This window comes from Gymnogyps californianus, chromosome 6, assembly GCF_018139145.2.
Source record: "Gymnogyps californianus isolate 813 chromosome 6, ASM1813914v2, whole genome shotgun sequence".
Taxonomy (NCBI): domain Eukaryota; kingdom Metazoa; phylum Chordata; class Aves; order Accipitriformes; family Cathartidae; genus Gymnogyps; species Gymnogyps californianus.
This window is the reverse complement of record NC_059476.1, coordinates 9,218,028-9,238,631: the sequence shown is the minus strand read 5'-3', so window position 1 is coordinate 9,238,631 and position 20,604 is coordinate 9,218,028. Positions and strand designations below refer to the sequence as shown.

Sequence of the window (20,604 nt, the reverse complement as noted above, 5' to 3'; positions counted from 1 at the left end):
GGTAAAGCAAAAGCTGCGCACACAAGCAAAGCAAAACAAGGAATTTGTTCACCGCTTCCCATCGGCAGGCAGGCGTTCAGCCATCTCCAGGAAAGCAGGGCTCCATCACATGTAACGGTCACTTGGGAAGACAAAACCCATAACTTCGAACTTCTCCCCCGTTCCTTCTTCTCCCCCAGCTTTATATGCTGAGCATGACGTCATAGGGTATGGAATATCCCTTTGGTCAGTTGGGGTCAGCTGTCCCGGCTGTGTCCCCTCCCAGCTTCTTGTGCACCCCCAGCCTACTCACTGGTGGGGTGATGTGAGAAGCAGAAAAGGCCTTGACTCTGTGTAAGCACTGCTCAGCAATAGCGAAAACATCCCTGTATTATCAACACTGTTTATAGCACAAATCCAAAACATAGCCCCATACCAGCTACTATGAAGAAAATTAACTCTATCCCAGCCAAAACCAGCACAGAAGGGATTCCAGCTTGCATTTAAAATAAAGATGGAATATAGAAAGCTTTTGTTTTTCATACAAGGTATTCTTAAACAACTGTTTTTACTTGGGATGCACTTTATATTGGGCCAAAGAAATCTTCACATCTTTTCTCAGATTTTATCTTTTCTATGTAAAATAAAGGTTACATTGGCATTAACAGATGCCAATTTGACAATTTTGTCCACTTTGTAATTTCTCTTCAACCTTTTAATATTTTTACTCCCTAATCTCTCTTCATTTTGATACAGTATTCATCATGACAGTAACCTAAGTTAAAGTTTCTGAGAATTTAAAATTTCTGCTTATATTGGACAACTGTGAAAACATTTGTAGATTAAACTTGAGTAATGAGTCAGAGAGTTCTTTCTCTTTCCTGCTTCGTTCCCACGTGGTCTTCAGCTTCTTGTCTTTCCACAGGCTCCCAGGCCAGAATGTAGGTTTTGCCCTGATCCAAACACAGCAGTCTACTTAAGCTAGGCACATTTAGATTTCCTCTCCAGAGAGGAGATAGATGATAGCACTCAAGGAGTTTATTACACTAAATTATATTCTGATTAATTTATCAAGTATCTTTCCTGATAATTTGGGCTGAGAAATTTGAAATACTTGCTTTCTGTACCAAATTCCAGAGCTCCTAGAATTGTTTGCATTGCTTGCAAGTGTGCATTAGTGAAGAGAAAGGAGAAATTACATTTTAGAGGTGTGTTTGCGTGATGGTGCCCCCTGTGCTTATTCCTGGAATGATGCAGTTTACATGCTGTTCCTTCCTTAGACTTTAAGTAATCTGACCTATGGTTAGTGGTGTTTAGCTGGCAGAAGGCGCAGTAACACTATCCTAATACTAAAGTTTACATTATAGCTTTGCCCTAAAATAAATAAATAAAAAAATTAATAAATTCTTGAGTATCATGAGTTATCATTTCAAAAGTTCACAAGTCAGCTGTGAAAGGGAATCAGAGTAATTTGGTGTAATTACTAGTCAAGATCAGATCTTAAATGCACAAAGATCTCTAAAAACAACAATTATTTGAACAGACTGGGAATATAGTTAGATAAACACTTTGTGCAGTTCAAAGTAGAAGATTCTGTATATCTTCAGTTTGATAATTATACACAATGAAACACTGAACAAGACAGGGACTTAAGGATATTTGTAGATATAACTTAAATATTAAGTACAGTTCTTAACATTAGAAAAAAGTAATTATAATAATAATTATAGGCTCTATTGCATGCATATGTGAATGTGCGTCTGTGTGTATATGCTGTCTTAGAGATAATTATTAAATCTTTGTGAAAAATTACAGTAAAGAGTTGAACTAATGCATGTTCTGGTGAGACTGTAAAAATGTAGCCTAAAAGAATATTTGTTACTTTGTCTTTAAAGTAAATTTGCTTTGAAACAGTTTGTTTTATTATGCATCAGATTTATCTGGTTTTTTTTAAATTAACATACGCATTAATTTTAATATTATGTAATTAAAATATTTTAAATGTATTAATTTTAAGCGCAAGATGTTTTTTGTCATTTCTAAAACCTTGTTTCATTGTTGTAATTAAAATGGAAAATGGTGACAGTTAAAACAGTTGACTATAAAGAAGACAATTTATATCATTATGATTTCTTAATATTTTGCATGTTGTTTTCATTTTTTATATCAAGGAAGTTTTACGTGGCTATTTCTATTAACTTTACTTTGATAGAAAGACTATATTCCATTGTTTGTATTTTGACACAGGCGAAGACATGGGAGTTAGCTGCTCATCTCACTTTATAGTAAATGCAAGTGTATGCACACTAGACTGAAATTACACTTGAAACTAATCATCTGTGGAGCCATAAAGCCCCAGCCTAAGAAGAGCTGTTGACTCTGAAAATGTTGTAATTTACTTCTATTTTATTTGCAGATTGCCTTCTCACAGCACAATACGATCATGGATCTGGTGCAGTTCTTTGTCACCTTCTTCAGGTAAATTGCTTTTTTTCTCTTCTGACTGAAATCATGCTGATTCTTTTCCATCAAACCAATATCATAACTAGCTTCTTAATCTTAAGAAATGCCTGCAAGGAAGCCTCTAAACTGTGTTCTCTGATTTGCACCGGTGGAGGATCCAGGCCATTGTCCTGTAACTACAGGCAGCTGCTGGCATCCTTCATATATTCAGTGGTACAGTCTTCACACTTACTTCATAAAGATTAGCTAGATATGTACTGTATATTACAGTGATTAAGAGAAATCAGCTGTACTGACTTAAACTAGTAATTTATGTGTGTGAATTTTTTGTAAACTTTTAAAGAACTATTAAAAAGGATGGTTCTGTTCACTAGCTTGTTATTTTTAATAAAGCACCCCAAATCACTACTAATGCTTTCATGAGTTAGAGATTAATTGTGAAAGGCAGTAGGTGATGCATGAGATTTGGTTGTGGCAGCAATGCAGGAATTGGCTTCAACTGCAAATGGACAACTATTCTAGGATCCGAACAAAACTCCACTGAAAGACTTCTTAAAAGTTCAGCTGTCTTATAAAATGTCACAAACTTGAATATACACGAATTAGTTACAGTGCTTTGAAATCTTGCTGTGAAGATATTCTCCAATAACCATGAAGTATATGCAAAATGTGAACAGTGACAGACAAGTATGTTCATCAGACTTTATGTATTTCTAGAACTGCCATGCATTTATTTCACAAGTTCACAGTACAGCTTTTCTGTTTGCTTTAATCACTGTGCTCTGAGGAGCTGTACCTGAAGAATCAGACTCTTAAATGCTGTGAACAGACCAACTTCTGTTAATTGCTGTCACCAAAAAGGGGGCAGAAATGAGCAGACCCTGAAGTCTTCTGTACCCAATGTGTCGGCTAATGGAGAGTGGTTTAGTAGCTGATGCAAAGCATCCCATTTCTCCTCATTCACCACAAATAGAGCAATAAAATGCTGGTTGCCTAAAGGTCAGTCTAGCAGTGTTTTGGGGTTTTGGTGTTTGGTTGTTGGTTTTCGTTTTTTTTTCCTGGGAAGCCAGCAAGATCTAAAAAATGATGATGCTCATGCAAACCTTAAGATGACAAACTCCTATAGAAGAAAGCAAAGTGTGTCCAAGTATGATAGAACAGAGGGACCCTGTGACAAATAGCAGAGGTAGACTAAAAGCAATTTGTTTCTGCTCTGTGCCCTAATGCAGGCTTAGAAAAGGTGAACTATAGGCTCTTTGATGGTGAAGCCATCTCTACAGATGTATTGTGTTAGCTCTCCTGGTGTGATGGTCTATCTGATATGGTTTGTTCTGGGTAAGTGCAAACTCACTGTGATCCTGATGAAAGAAGAGATCTCTCTGCCTGAACAGTAAGCTAACTGGAAACCAAGGCCAATGTAATCCCCCTTACAGAGAGAAAGGTTGTAGGATAGCTGGCAGCTATCTTACCACTGCCTTTGACTCAGCCCTACTCTAATTGTATAACCAAGGCTTTCAGCTGGCACTCAGATCAATAGGGGCTTGCAGCTATCTGCAGCATAACGTTAATAATCAACCTTAGGAACCTAGTTGCAGAAATATGTAAAAGCATGAGGAAATGCTGTGAGTAGTGCATTGCAGTAATCCAAGCAAGGTACAAAACTTAATGAGAGGGCACACTCCAAATGCACATACAAATCAGGCTAAGGTTTGATGGTTATGATGAGAAATAGAGTATTTGTCAAAATATATTTTAAAATCTTGATGTAAGGTTGTATAGTACTCTTCTACAACTGAATTGGTATTAAGGTGTCTGTAGACATAGGTAGGATGTCTAGGAGCTGGAGCTCTCATACTGTGTTTCTAAGAAAAAAATAGAAACCAAAAGAATAGCACATAGTAGATTCACACTTTGCAAAGCAGAACCTGAGAGGAAAAGGGAAGGGAAGGGAGAGGAGAGGAGAAGTTTGAGTTGGTTCTGAATGAAATGACTGCATGAAGAAAGTTATTTAATTGCATTGTGTTCCCAAGTTGATTAACTCTGCTAGGAAGATTAGCCCAGGCCTATTGCTTGGCTAACTGGCTCTTTCCAAGACACGAACCAGTACCTCCTGTGTGGGGTTTTTTCAGTGTTATGCCCAGAGGCATGGCGTTTTCATAGGTGTTAGAAGTCCATTTATTTTCTTATCACAGAACCAAAACAATCGTGCATAATGTCACAGTGACACTCCCGACTCATAACTTCTGCAAGCGTAGCATCCTCACTGACATCAGAGCTGGCAAATGGTCAGTCCATGTAAATGATCCAAAGAAGAAACTGTCAGGTTGTTTGTCACTGGACCAATAGGTGCAATGTGTTGTAAATAAATGTAGGAAAAATCCTTAGTGTGTCCTTTACAAAAAACAAGACTGAGAAATTTAGAATGAAAGGTTTCCAGTCTAGACACCATTAAAACTTTCAGTAGTTATTAAATTGGATGTTGTTTCTACAGGATCACTAGTCTAAACAAGCTGCAGAATATTTCTGATAGGAAAAGGTAGCAATAACTAATTTATTTTTTGTTTCACAGTAGTGGACAGAGTTAGTCATACCCAAAGACAGCACCAATACGTCCTCTCCAAAGTGGTTGATAGTGTTCAAGCCTTTATCTGAAAATTTGGTTTCAACAATTTGTAGCCTAACAAAACTATTTTAATAATGGTTTGTTTGTTTGGTTGGTTTTTGTTTTGTGGTGTTTGGTTTTTTTACTGGATGGGAATGCGATATATTAAAACAGTGGCAAATTATCTTGGTAACAGTAATAACCCAGGTCACGTTTGCTAGGATTATTGACAGAGAAAATAATTGTGTTTAAAGACAAATTTGAATGTGCTTGATAACAAAACTTGTTTCAACCTGCTTTGATAAGCGTGCATTTGCATTTCTCCCATCTAATATTATATTTTTCATGTTTCTGGGTACATGGTATAACCCTGTTCACTCTGGCTGCCTAGCCAAACCAGCAAATAGGTTTATTTGACACTAACATTTTTTTTAACAACCATTCAAAAGTATAGGTTAAAACTCTTCCTTTATAGGGTGTTTCAGAGTAAAAGATGAAATGCACATTTTACTGCTTGAATCAGAAACATCAAAATAACAAGCGTTCTTAGCATTTTCCCAATGTATCAAGATCAACTATTTTAAAAGTATTGTTCTGTATGGAATTTATTTAAAACTATATGTAATAAAGCACAAAAGCTGTGATTAGATTTGTAATTAATGCTTGATCTACCAAGATACTGTTGTATGCCCTAGAACAGAAAAGTTATAGAAATACAAGTTCTTTTGAAAAAATAAGCAGAATATTACAGAAACTGTAGTGCTCCAGACCATGTTACTCACAGTGAAAAAAAGAACACCTATTTAATTTCATTCTTTTTATTCTGGAAAGTTTCATTGTATCTACTGGTTCACTGACCTTTTCTCTAAGAGTAGAAATGCAATCAGATATGTAAGAGTAGTAACAGATTCCTAACAGTCTTATAGAAACTGTGGCATCCGTGTTGCTTTAGTCAATGCTTTTTACCTCATGCCTTTAAGACTTTCAGCCATCACACAAATTGAGAAGTGTGTGACTTTTTTTTTCCCACCTGCTTTGAAGTAGTACAGATCTCATTAGAAAGTTGCTCAGGCAGCAAATGTGAATGATCTTTCTTCTTATACTGAAAAAATGCAGTCCCCACAGTTAAAGAAAGTCTATTCCTGTATTACCCTGACCAGTAAAACACTCAATAAGCTAAAGCCTGGCTTTTTTTCTAAACTGTAAGTGATAAAGGAGTTTTCAGTGTTTTCAAATCTTACATGGATATATTGTTTTAGCTGAGTAGGTAGCCAGGACATTTTAGGCATTTCGTAATGGGATATGAAGTATCTTTAGTTTCTGAAAATGTTATTCACTTTTCCTTTAGATTATATTCTATCACGCATAAAATTTGACAAAGTCCATTATTTGTTAGTTTTTATTATATATGATTTGAGTAAATCCAGAATTGAGAGCCAAGAAACTCTTGATCTCTAAACCTGCTTTTAAATAAAATTATAGTTAAGAATTTATAACAGTACTCATGCATTTCTCGGAAAAACTATTGGTATCAAGAATCTGAGGCAGAAGTTCTGCTAAGAAGTGTGGTTTTGTCTCATAATCAAAACCCAGGCAAACATGAAATCGATACAGGTGACAAAGGTTAGCTATTAGTATTTTTGTGACAGGTAATGATATGCAACTGCTACTGTCGTAACTATTTTTTTTAAAGCCTGTTTCAAATACATAATACCGACCACTAACTAATCAGGCACTTTGTCTGAGCAGACATCTTTATGCTCTCAGAACGATTCCTTCCATTGCGCCTGGTTCAGCTCTTGGGGTGGAGCTGCCAACTGGTGGATTTTATAACTGGCTGGAATCGTGCACTTTAGTCACTTTTATAACATCTCTCTTTACTATTATGAATTACAGAATTTCCAATTTGTAATAAGTAGAGTGATATTAAGAAATACGGAAACTTCAAAAGTTTGAAAATCCTTCTTTTATGGGTGCTTTAAGAAATTCTATGAAAAATTATGGTCATTTAGGATCAGGGGTACATTCTTTCTGACAAATCTTTCTGTGAGCACTACAAGTGAGAAGAAACAATATTCCAAATATACCCGGTGTTTATTGCAGGAGGAAGGGATGGGAATTTAGGTTAGGACGAGGACTAGTAGCATGAGGTACAATAGGAATTGCAGCAGATACTGAAGAACCAGATTTATCACCCCCGTATGTATGACTGTGTACCAAAATCTCAGAAGTCACTTCAGTTGCGTTTCATGCAGTGGGAGTGGATGGCTGCATTTCAGCAGGTTGTATCAGAGCTCCTGAGAGCTTCAGTACTGAATCTGCCGTTCTTGGTGTAAATTTGCAACAGGTGAATTCCTTCTCTTTACAGGCATCCTTTGGTGTGTCTGCCTGGCGTTGTGTTTTGTTTTTGTTAAAATAAAGGATAATAAATTAATGCTAGATTTTGGCATGCTTAGCTTTATGAGATCAAATATTGATCTCTGTAAGAAAGACAAAACACAGTGTGTCATGTCCACCATGGCTGGGTTCTCAGAAAATGCAGAAGTCTTATGAACCTAAATTAGAATATTTTCTGGTAACATGAAAATCAAGTTATCTTAGCAAAATGGATTTTACATTTGGGGCTAGAATAAAATTGATTTTTACTTAATGATGCATTAAACAGTTTCACCTCACTTAGAAGCAAATTGTTGTCTGACTTCCACTGGGACAAGCATGTCTATACTGCAGTGGGCAATCTGAGTTGGGGGTTTCTTTGTTTGTTTTGAATTGCACAATGTGGTTTTGTGTCTTCCACTCTCTGAATCACCCGGAAGCTTTGTCATCACTGTAAAGTTATTTGATATATTCATATTTCCTGAGAAGGCAGCCACTTGTTATTGGCCTGCAGGCAAAGGAGATTCCCCAGTACCACTGGATCGGTTGCTCTTCAAAACAACGGATGAGTCATTTAATCCCTTGGTGAACAGAACTGGTTTCCATTATTTCATTTGGGTTTTTCTTCATTCTGTGTTTGTCCTTTGAGTCATTTGGAAGTGCACGTGAGTGCCCTAGTGCTTGCCGTATTTTGATTTCAACATACACTGTTCCTCAAGTACAAAATAGTTGCTCAGCTTGATATCTGAAGGTGGCCTATGTACTTGCCTGATATACAGCAGATATGGGCTTTTCCTTCCTTCCTTCAAGTAGGTGCATTTAAAACTTTGAACTTCTCACTTCCTGTATGTATCAAATACAGTAAGTGAGAGCTGTTTGTTGTGCCTGGTGAGGTGCTTAATCCCAATTTCTGCTCAGTTCCTAATAACTAGAAATAAGTTCTGGAGTAGCTTAAGTGCAGAGGGGAGTTGTAGAGTGAAGATTTGGGTGACAGTAACACAATCTGAAAGATTTCTTTTCTTTTCCTAGACTTTTTTAGAGAAAAAAAAAAGAAAATCTTAAATTGCACTCTTCATTGTGTATGGTGCTGTAGCCTAGCACTGCAAAAAACATTTTGTCACTACTTCTGCTTTTGTAAAATCTCATTGGAATCAAAGCTGCCACTAACGTAGTAGTGTTCACCGAAGAGGTCTCAGAAGGTGGCGCCTGAAATATACTTCCCAAGGCTCCTGAAGAAAGTATGTCTTTTTTTGAAGACTCAGTACTTTGCAGTCTCCCTTACTCAGAGACAGTTCTGTAATGTTGTCCTTTCGGGGATGAGTCTTTTTACAGCTGCATTGTATTTTGTTTCCTAGGAAGCATCATAGATAATTCATATTGTGTTTGTTTTTTGATTCCCTACATTTTATGTTGTATTTTCTTAAATCCGATTAGCCAATTGTTTTCTTAGACTAAAACAACGTTGGCGCTCACAGCTATTTGTCTTCTGGAGTGCTTAATTCTGGTCACTTTTTTATGAAACTGCAGTCCACCGTACTTTAAACAAAAGAACTAGAACAAGTTTTCATCTGTGATAAATGGACTTGAAATTTTGCTTTTGTTATTGTAATTCAAAAGAGAAGCAATTCTGTCTTCTTGTGACAAGGTATATGTACCAGTTGCAAAGTTAACTTCAGAAGTTTGTTCCAGATGTAAGTATATAGTGAAGTGGGGCGAAAGCTGACGAAGAAAAATAATAACAAAAAATAAAGGAAGTAAAAAATATCAGAGTTTTCCTTTAGGCAATAATGTCGTTGTCCGTGATAGCAAGTGACAAGCAGCTTTCTCAAGCACTCTGCCAGTCTGTCTCTGCAGACGCAGTCAGTATGGCATGCTGTGGAGTGAGTGACATCGAAGAAATGAGCAATCTGTTTACGGCAGTAGAGAAATATTCAGGCTCCTTGTGTTCAGTTGTAATAAATCACAGAAAGAGAGAAAAGAGAGTGCTAGACTGTGTGTTATGCTGTGGATTTCATAGATACTAAAATACTAAACCTAATTATTACTTTTGAGAAGAGACATCTGAATTCCATGAGCTTTTTTAATGGAATATAAATAAAAATATTCCAGTAAAATTTCCTGGTACCAAATGAGGCATTTTGTGTGGAAGATTTTGGGGTTTTAAATTTATTTATTTACTGAGATTCAAGGCGGGGGGGCTACATTTTGTCAATAAGAAGCAAAATTATGGAAACTCTGCTGTGGTCTCCAAAAGCTGCACTAAAAATTACACATTAAAAAGTAGTGACATCATCTATTTAAATTTTTAAATCTGAATTTAATCTGCATATGTGACCCACTTATGTTCTATATCATAATTGTTTTTCTATGTTTTCAATATTTTTTTTGTGATATTTTAGGAACACACTCTACAGTTTCAAAATTATATTTCTTCCCTTACACGTCTTAAGTCTTTTCAGTCGAAATTCTAAAATCAGGTTGAGGGTACTCAGGGATTTTTTATTCTTTATACAGTACAATTACAGAACAATAATGATGCTTCTTTGGCCTGGAAATCTAAAAATCCTTACTCTGTCTTCAGGAAAATTTCACGTTAATGGGGCTTTTAATGAGGAAAGTTATGACTTTTTGACACCTACCACTTCAAATATATTTGCCTCTTTGGAAAAGCTATTGGAAACGTTACATAATGAAGGGAAAAGTTCTTTAGCAATGTATTAAATTTCTTGATTATATTTGAGTCTAATACGCTAAACAATGCTGACATGGCTTGGTGACTCTCTAAATGCATTTTATATTTCTGTGATTTATTATCAAAGGATAATGTCTGTACTAGATAAACAGTACAGTGAAAGAAAAGAATGAGGGGAAAGCATAAAAAAAAATCTTGAAATAATGTGAATCTTTTGGTTTAGAAGGCTGCTGAAATGTGGCATTGATTGGCACTCCTTCTTCCCCAAATTCACTAATTGACCGTGATAAGAATAAATTAGTCCTTTCCCCCCCTTAATTTTAAATCTTAAATTAGCATAAATCAGCAAAATCATTGCAAAAAAGCTGAAGTGAAAGCACAACTATTTTGAAATAGAAACAATGTATTCAATTTCTAATTCCTCTTGAAAGTTACTGCACAAAATATTAAATTCTGTATTTCATAATTTGTCTGCAAATTTAATGGACATAGATTATTTTTTTTTCTTTTTAGATCTGGGTTTTTTATATACAACATCACTTGTTGAGAGAAATATAGAGTATTTCACCCATGAAGGGCAAACCCATAAAATTATATGAAATATGAAAGTCTTTTCCATGAGTAAAAGAAACATAATCACACTTTATGGGTGTGATGTTCTATTTATTCTATGGAGATTAATTTCAGTTTATGTTAGATTAAGCCCCTTTGATTGTAAATCTTCTTTATTTGCTGCTTCAAAGAGGTGAAAGGAAGAACTGCCGAGAGTTAAAGTTCACATCTAGAGCTTTATTGCGTAATATATTTCAGAGTCCTTTTAAATGGTTTACTTTTGTTTGATATTGTATTGGCAGAATGAAATGTGAATGTTGGTCTTCTGGATAGCATCCTGATGTACACTATATCCGTTTTCCCTTTTTAGTTGTATATAAAGGCTGTTCGCATCATTGATCATTCATTCATACATTACTATAGTAGCTTCTGGTATGGCTTGTGGTATATTTAATATGAAGAGACAGCTTTATGTATATATACATGAATTATGTACGTAGGAAAATATAAATACAAAATATCTATGTGTGCATTCACATATTATATAGTTACTTTTTAATAATTATTTTATTTAATATAGTTATTTTTAAAAACTCGACATTCTCTATAACATTTCAGCACATGTACATAATGAAAAAAATCAATGCTTTTTTTTTTCATAATAATTTTCCTGCAAATAATAAATTCCCCACTCAAATACATTTCATTCTTCCTTACCTTCAAAAAGTATTTTGATGTTTCATTGCACAGCAAAACCCAATAAACCCAGGCTTTGTAGGGGCAGTTTTCAGCGATGATTTTAAACTATTATAGGAGTTAGAGTTTATGCCTCAGGAGATGAAGGATTAAGTTGGTCTCCTACATTCACTATATATTAATAAACAATTTTACACAGATATGGTAGCTGTTCTTACTAATAAACTAATATGTTTTATACTGATATTTTGTTCATGCTGCTTACTTTAAAATATAATTTATATAAAATGCAGCAGATACCATTGATACTTTGATCTCCCTGTTTTCAGTTATGCATTCAGAGCTTAAATTGTGAAGCTTTATTAATACCATTATTGAAGTTTAGTTTATTATTTTACTTAATTTTGCTCTTCTTCCTCAACAAAATTATTTTGGTTACGTTTTTAATAGTAATTTTAAATGTGCTCCTCTAGAGACTTCTTACAGCATGCTGTTGGCACTATAGTGGTTTTTTAAGGCTCATTTCCCTTTAACGTATTTCTCTTAACTTCAACAGAGCAGTCCAAATGTTCTGTGCCACAACATCCAGTGGTCCTGTGGAAACTAGTGAGAAAGCTCCGTGGCACAGGGGTACTGCTTTAATTTGCCTATGACCTTTATTTTGGCTCCTCTGCAACGTTACAGATCTCCACTGCCAAAACCAGTCTCAAAACAGAAAGACTGCTTCCATCAAAAACATTTACCACGGCCAATGGGCCACCAAAAGACAACAAGCATCCTTTACTACCATAAATCTTCATTACTTCCAAACCAAGTTACACTCTACATGCAAAAGAGCTGGAGCACCTCAGCCTATGCATCCAGTCCTTTGTTTATAATTTGTTGTATACACAGGCATGCATTGTGCTACTAAGTGTCGGTGTTTGGGTGAATCAGTCCACGAATACCTGCCATGAGTACTGTGCTGCCCCACTCAGTATAGGTGTTCTGGGTAAAGTACTTGAGTAGAGACAGCTCATAGACTTTTCTTTGATTTTTGTTGTTGTTATTTATATTGCCATTTATCTAAACAGTAAAACAATCACATTCTATAACTCCATTCTTCTCCCATAATACCTACATAATTTTATTTTATTTTTATATATGTAAAATATATATTCACATATATTTCACACAGGTATACTTAATTTTTTTTTGAGTGGAGTCACAGTGTACAGACGTAAGTGGTCCAGGTGGCTTGGTGCAAAATTCTCAGATATTTTAGAGAATAGTTTCATTGGGATAATTCAGACTTACCTTGTGGAAGTAATAGCGAGCTTGGATCACATGTGTCCTTCCTTAGTTTTTGTTTGTTGTTTGGCTGGGTAGCAAGAGATGGCCTGACTGTTAGTTAATGAGAATTCCTCAAAAAAGAAAAAAGGTACGAATTAGCCAGAATCCAGCTGCAGCGGATCAATGGTATCATCTCATGATCGCAGTCAGGTTAGAGTTGTTCAGGAAGCACCTAAAAGCTAGTGCTACCTTTGTGGAGTTGGAATAAATTGTTTGATTTGAGATTTCAAAGATTGAGTACGTAGCCATATAGGAGGTGATTTCTTAAAGGGGCTTTACTTTGAATACTTTCTAAGATATAGCTGTAACATAGGTCATACACTAGAAGAAATGATGCTTGGATCAGATACCGCTAGAGGATGTGAAATTCCACACCCATCTGAGTACTACTGGTTCAAAAATGTTATGTCAAGTTCTGAGAATTAAGCACTATCTGCCAATTTTTAAAAAATCACTTAAGAATTTTTGCTCATGTCTGAGTGTGCCTCCTGCAGTGGCCAGTGTAGTGATGCAGTTATGTGATACCTTTAAAGCTAGACTGTGTCCGAGATTTTAGTAGAGCTCTTTTCTTTAAAATAAGTTACAATATCCCTGTGTTTTCCAGGTGTTTTTCTTCATAAAACCAGGGAATAAGATCCTTTCTGAGGAATTCCTTTACAATCTTCCTACCATAGTCAATAATAGTCCTCCAAAATAGAAATAAATTTTCATCTTCATATCCATCTACTCTATGGGAGATGAAATTCTCTAGAAAGATCTGTTATGCTAATCTGCCAAACTTCTCCTTCCTTCATAAAAACATCTAATCTCTCTGATTCTAACGTACAGAAAACCAGGAATTTATTATGTGGGAGTGGGGTACCCCCTAGCCCGTTGTCTCAGAAAATATTTCATTTATAAAGCTCAGGATCATCAATGATCAATGTCTCATCTGCCAGGGAAAGAGAATGTGTTGACATATACTTTCTGAACTGAAGTTTTACTCAACAGCCCGAGTACTCTCTCCATGGCTCCATCTCAGCCTTCCTTCTTCCTTTTATTTTATTCTGAGATAAGTGCCAGTTACATCTGTTTCCAAGCAGAAATATTGAGTTTGTGTGTGATTCCAAGAGACAGATGTTATAAAAATAAGAATTGTGGTATTTTCCTATACCAGGAGTAGGAAATTCTTTAGATGTGGTCTCCTGTTCTCCTCAGTTAAAGGACTGCTCTGATACTAGGTGGAAATCTTCACAAAGGTTTGATGTTTCCTTGGGGTATAACTTGAGTCTGCACTGACGATACTTGCTAGGTGTTAGGCTGGCATTGAAGAACACTGTTCACTGTTGAAATGCAGGAATCTGAAATCATTGAATCATTAAACCCTATTCTTTTGGGTTTCTTTTTTTTTTTAAAAAAATACATGTTAAATACTCAAATAAATAGAAAAGCTTATACCATTTAACAGTTGAATTTATTCTAAATTCTGATCCCTATTGTGTACACTGTCAGCCTTTTCTCACCTTAGAATAACTATGTATTAATGTTTTCTATACCTGCAGAGCTGTTCATGGCAATTACTTTACTTTGTGAACTGCAGAAAAGGGTATACAGATTTTCTATTGCCATCTTTGAGAAGATTTGCATATATTAAAGAAAGATGCTTTCAGTTGACTCTCCATATATCAATATATTTTTTAATCCATGAGCTAAGGTATTTCCATTATGCCCTTGTAATATTTGTAAATCTTCATTTAAAACCTTGGTCAGTAATTTTATGAACTGCATCTCTGTGCAGATGCTGTTCCTGTTAATCAACTGCGGTGGGTTGACCCTGGCTGGATGCCAGGTGCCCACCAAAGCCGCTCTATCACTCCCCTCCTCAGCTGGACAGGGGAGAGAAAATATAACGAAAGGCTCGTGGGTCGAGATAAGGACAGAGAGATCACTCAGCAATTACCGTCACGGGCAAAACAGACTCGGCCGGGGGGAAAAAAAAAAAAATTATTACCAGTCAAATCAGAGCAGGATAATGAGAAATAAAACCAAATCTTAAAAACACCTTCCCCCCACCCCTCCCTTCTTCGCGGGCTTAACTTTACTCCTTATTTTCTCTACCTCCTCCCCCTGAGCGGCGCAGGGGGACGGGGAATGGGGGTTGCGGTCGGTTCATCACACGTTGTCTCTGCCGCTCCTTCCTCCTCACGGGGAGGACTCCTCACACTCTTCCCCTGCTCCAGTGTGGGGTCCCTCTCACAGGAGGCAGTCCTCCACGAACTTCTCCAATGTGAGTCCTTCCCATGGGCTGCAGGTCTTCACGAACTGCTCCAGCATGGGTCCCTTCCACGGGGTGCAGTCCTTCAGGAACAGACTGCTCCAGCGTGGGTCCCCCACGGGGTCACAAGCCCTGCCAGCAAACCTGCTCCAGCCTGGGCTCCTCTCTCCACGGGTCCGCAGGTCCTGCCAGGAGCCTGCTCTAGTGCGGGCTTCGCATGGGGCCACAGCGTCCTTCGGGCATCCCCTTGCTCTGGTGTGGGGTCCTCCATGGGCTGCAGGTGGATATCTGCTCCACTGTGGACCTCCATGGGCTGCAGGGGGACAGCCTGCCTCACCATGGTCTTCCCCACGGGCTGCAGGAGAATCTCTGCTCTGGCACCTTCTTCACTGACCTTGGTGTCTGCAGAGTTGTTTCTCTCACATCTTCTCCCTCCTCTCTCCAGCTGCAGTTTCTGTTGTGCAGGGTTTTTTTTCCCTTAAATATGTTACCACAGAGGCGCTAACACGCCCACGCTGAGCCCACGCTGATGGGCTCAGCCTTGGCCAGTGGCAGGTCCGTCTTGGAGCCGGCTGGCATTGGATCTATCGGACATAGGGGAAGCTTCTGGCAGCTTCTCACAGAAGCCACCCCTGTAGCCCCCCAGCTACCAAAACCTTGCCACGCAAACCCAATGCATCAACCATGACACAGTAAAACAAATCTAATGTGGATATCCTTTACCTTGCATTCTTACCAAACATAGGGTTCTGCCTGGAAGGACCAGATTAGTAGAAGACCATATATATTTCTTTTTAACTGTTATTCTGTTTTTTGTAAGGTTGGTAGTTGTGGACATGTGAGAAGTGAATATTAGGGGCAATTATGTGACTTTCATGAGACACTTCGTGCCAGATCTATTTATGAGAATATATATATTTTCAGGACTGCATCCAAAAATAGCATTTTAATCACTCTCATCTGGATAAGAAGAATTATCTATATGTCGTGGTTTAACCCCAGCCAGCAGCTAAGCACCACGCAGCCGCTCCCTCACTCCCCCCTGGCTCCCAGTGAAATGGGGAGGAGAATCAGGAAAAAAGGTAAAACGTGTGGGTTGAGATACGAATGGTTTAATAACTAAGGTAAAATATAATACTAACATTAATAATAATGAAATATAATAATAATAATAGTTGTAATGAAAAGGAATATAACAAAGAAGAGGGAAAAAAAGGAAAAAAAAGAAAAAAAACCCCAGTGATGCACAATGCAATTGCTCACCACCTGCTGACCGATGCCCGAGCAGCGATCCACCCCTCCCAGCCAACTCCCCCTGTTTATATACTGGGCATGACGTTCTATGGTATGGAATATCCCTTTGGCTAGTTCAGGTCAGCTGCCCCGGCTGTGCTCCCTCCCAGCTCCTTGCACACCTGCTTGCTGGCAGAGCATGGGGAACTGAAAAGTCCTTAACTTAGGATAAGCGCTACTTAGCAACAACTAAAACATCAGTGTGTTATCAACGTTATTCTCACACTAAATCCAAAACACAGCACTGTACCAGCTACTAAGAAGAAAATTAACTCTATCCCAGCCGAAATCAGGACACCATGTAATTAGTTTCAAATGAAAGGTGACTTGAAATGTGTTGCTTAACTTGTGTGAATTCCATTTGAGACACAAATAAATAAATAAAAATTTGCATTTAAATTATTTTTGGTAATACTTGAAGTTTTAAATACCATCATAGATAACTTACTTCATATTCAGGCATTTCTTTCACTTTCCAGTTTGGAAAGCAAGAACTGAGGGCTTGAACCCTTTGTATGGCTTTTGGATTAGAAGGTTCACAGTTGGATTAAATTTCCCTCGGGTTCCTTTATTTCACGGATAAACTGTGGGGGAAAAGTTGGAGCTCAGGAGCTATTGCTTTGTTAAAACAACAGGGGCAGGAAAAATCTGACTCAGAATGGGACATAGATCTAGGCTGATGAAAAAAACCCTGCCATATTTAAGTATGTGCAACAATAAAATATATGTAGCTGAAGAGGGAAAGGTTGCAGCTATTATCTGATCGGTTCCAGAAAATGGAGTGTGGGGTGCAGCCAGTGCATGGAGCTGCTGGTGCTGGTAGTATTTCTCATGACTAGCAAGAATAAGAGAAGGACGTTCCTGAATCATCTAGATGGTAATGCTGGCTTAGTAGGCAGTGTCTTTCACTGGCTGTGGCAGCCAGAGCCCTCTTAGACCAGGAGACAAGCACTACTGGCTGATATCTCTTGGCTCTGCAGGGTCAGCCAAGATTTATTTCCCTGATCCCACACACTGCATTACCATGGACTGGAAGCTGCATAGCGTACTCCATTGCTAGTCAAGGCTACTTTCCTCTAAGTCTTTACACATTTTAATTCGGAACAGTAACACTTCATTCCCAGAATCATTCAGAATTGCTAATCATTGAAATATTCCTAGTTGTAACAGTGTTTGTAAAACTGTGTGATTCAGAGCAATTCAATTAATCATTAAAAACATAAAAAATTTTATACTGCTCTCATACATATCAGACTCCTAATATTATGTTTACAGTGCTTTGTACTTCAGATAATCCTGTTGAAATCTTTGGAGCTGCTTGTCATGTGTATATTAGTTAACACAAGTAAGGATGGCTGAACCTAGCACATCATAATCATAAACACAATGTTCTTGTCAAGTACAATGCGAGAAATCAATTGCTGTGACAATAATTGCTATTCAAAGTCATAGTTTTAGAAAAATAATTGTTCAATTATTTTTATTTTAGAATTGTGCTTGCTTTATAACATATCAATTAAAATGTGCTCTATTTGCCAATAAAAATGTAGTAAATAATATGTCAGAAAAACAGTTCTTAGAAAAACAGTGTACATGATCTCTTAGGAAACTTTTGTAATATTAATTTTAAACCATTAACTTAGATATAAGACTTGTTTTCTTTGCATGTATCTACGTGAAAAAGATTTTTGTCATTAGTTTTTTTTACTGAATACTATTATTTTTTGTTCATGTTTAAAAATACCATAGTTAGTATGAAGGAGAAACATTAATACAGTGTAGGGTCACTGTTAAGATTGCTGTTTAGTGAAGTGTACATTTTTGTGCCCTTGGCAAAGAAAATTAGATCAACGGGCAGGAGGTTTGTGGATCTAGAGGGATATTTAACTATTGTCTCACTCAGCACAGCGAGGTTCAAGTAATTAAACAATAGATGGCCCAACTCCTATTTTCAAAAAAAGACTTGGGAGGAACTTTTAAAATATGTGTAAGTATACACATGTGGACAGTCAGTGAGACTGCTCTGCACCTAAATAACTTTATGAAAGTAATCTTTGGGTGCTTATGTCTCTATTAGTAAGCAGGGTGGACAAATAGGAGATCATCTGTTGAGTAAAATGGTGCTGAGGACCTGACATCTGCACTATATTCATCTTGTCATTTTTTCGCTTTGGACTAGCTCTAGTTTAGTTCCATGGACTGAAAACCCATTTGTGTCTGAAGTGTACATTGCACATCTTCCAGTTCAACTTCTGCTTCATGAGCTCCAAGATTGCTCCACAGTATGAGCCAAAGCACACCAGTGGTGACAATCAGGGGATTCCTTCAAAAGCCCACTCCAGATCCACACTAAACCAGCAATGCAGGCATTCCCCATGGAATCTAAGGACACGTCTGCCACATGTGTTTGAGCATGGTGACAGTGTAACAGTGTTAGTGTGATGCTGCAGTCAAGCTAACAGACCGTCGGTTTTCTTGTGAGTTGCTAGAATAGTCTTGACAAACTGTGCGGGCACAGATACGCTGCTCCCAAGGTGGGCTTAACCGGGGATAGCTTAGAGATTCTGCACCAGCTGTGTGGTGCTGCTGTACTTTGTTCCCTGTCATAAGATGAGTAAATGCGATGGGTGCTCGAAGTAGAATCTCACACAATTTTTAATTTTAATAGAATTAAAAGTATACTAGATTTAAGGTGGAGTTTGAAAAAGTGTTTGCTTTCATCCAGTATGGAAATTTATACTGAATTATTATGCAAATTAGTGGCTTAAGTAAAGTCATAGAAACAACAATTATTCATGTGTGAATGTTTACATACCTTTTTGGACATTTTAATTTCTCTTTGCATGTTAAATTATAAGAGAATGAGAAAGAAACAGCAAAGGATGGAACATTTTGTTTTGTTCTGTTTACCTTCCATTTACAATATTGGTCCTTAAAATATTTATATTTAATTCATGAAATAGTTCCTTTTACATCACTGCAAAAGTAAGTGATTTATTTCATTTTAACACAAGTACTCTTTTGATACATTATGTAACTTATAGGCATTAATATGTAATTTGAAAAAAAGGAATTCTATAGTGTGTTTATAATGCATTCATAGAGCTTAAGGCACAAATGTGTCATTAATTCATCTAGTCCAACCACAGTGACCATTACATTTCACAGATTTTCCCCTGTATTTATCCCTGTAATTTGAGTTTCTTTAAAGATGATCTACAGGTTTCATTTTAATTTGCACATACCAAGCAGCAACACATCCACTAATTCCCTTTACGGTTTCCAGTCTGCCTCATAAACATGCACACAGAAAACAGTTTCTCAGTTATGGAAAACACTGGCCTGTCACTCCTTAGCCAGGTCTGTGAACTGAGCTAAATATGTCTAAGTATGACCTCCGTAAGTTAAAAATTTACTCTGTACATTGCAAAAATAGTTATGCAGGCAGTAATTATTCCTTGCAGTTTTCCTTTTCTGTGTTCTGTTAAATCAGTATTTCTCTTTTCATACTACCCAGAGCCCTTCTGGGAAGATCATCTATCTAGCCTAGCCTTTACTGCTAGAACCTGTTCTCTTGCAGCCCTACCTTGGCCACTTTCCTCTGCTTCATTGGACATAAACTACTTGTGTTCAAGGCTGCTTCCTCTTCAGTTCATCCGTTCTCTAATTGTTTATTGTCTCCTACTTAATACTAAGACCATAACTTTCAATCAGCCTGTAATACACGCCACTGGTGATGAACTGCTCATTTTGAAGCATGCTTTTTTAGTGTTTCCTCCTATTTTGTTTCACACGGTTTGAAGGGGCAACTGTGCAAAGCTATGTCATTATCTTCTAGCAGATCATTTCTTTTGTTCTAGAGACTACAAAATCCTGATAATGCTTGGGCTGCTGTGGTTTCAAGTATGTCTTAGCATGATAATTGTCTTATTGGGAATATATACATTCATAAGTGCAGAAAGTCATTCACTCCGTACTCTGGGTCAGTGTTTCATAAGCCATCTGCATTGCAAAGGCATCTGTTTATTCAGATGTCATTCAGAGTCTCAACTAGAGAGTCAGAAATGGTGGACCAAATCTATGACCACGTGGATGAGTCTGTGTAAGCACATGTATTTTTTGTACTCGCTGTTTACCATCCATCCATTTTCTGTATCTTAGATTATCTGGTCATAGCAGCATAGTCAAATCTTATTTTTTCAGTATATGTAACATTATTTTATGATACAGAAAATAAATCATAATAATGTCTGAGTTTAATTCAAATGTGTCCGCTTCCAGCCATTGTTTCTTGCCATGTGTTTCTGTGCTAGATGAATGAGAGCCTTGGTATTTTCTCCCTGTGGAGACTTGTACACACTGTAG

At 37.2% G+C, this 20,604-nt stretch overlaps 1 protein-coding gene across 1 annotated transcript in view; it reads left to right on the top strand.

The window, feature by feature from the left end:
- Positions 1-20,604, top strand: part of ATRNL1 (attractin like 1) — a 550,130-nt gene that overhangs the window by 290,870 nt on the left and 238,656 nt on the right. The window contains exon 25 of the mRNA XM_050899286.1: positions 2,396-2,457. Coding sequence (XP_050755243.1) covers positions 2,396-2,457 — 62 coding nt within the window. The remainder of the gene's footprint in view (positions 1-2,395; positions 2,458-20,604) is intronic.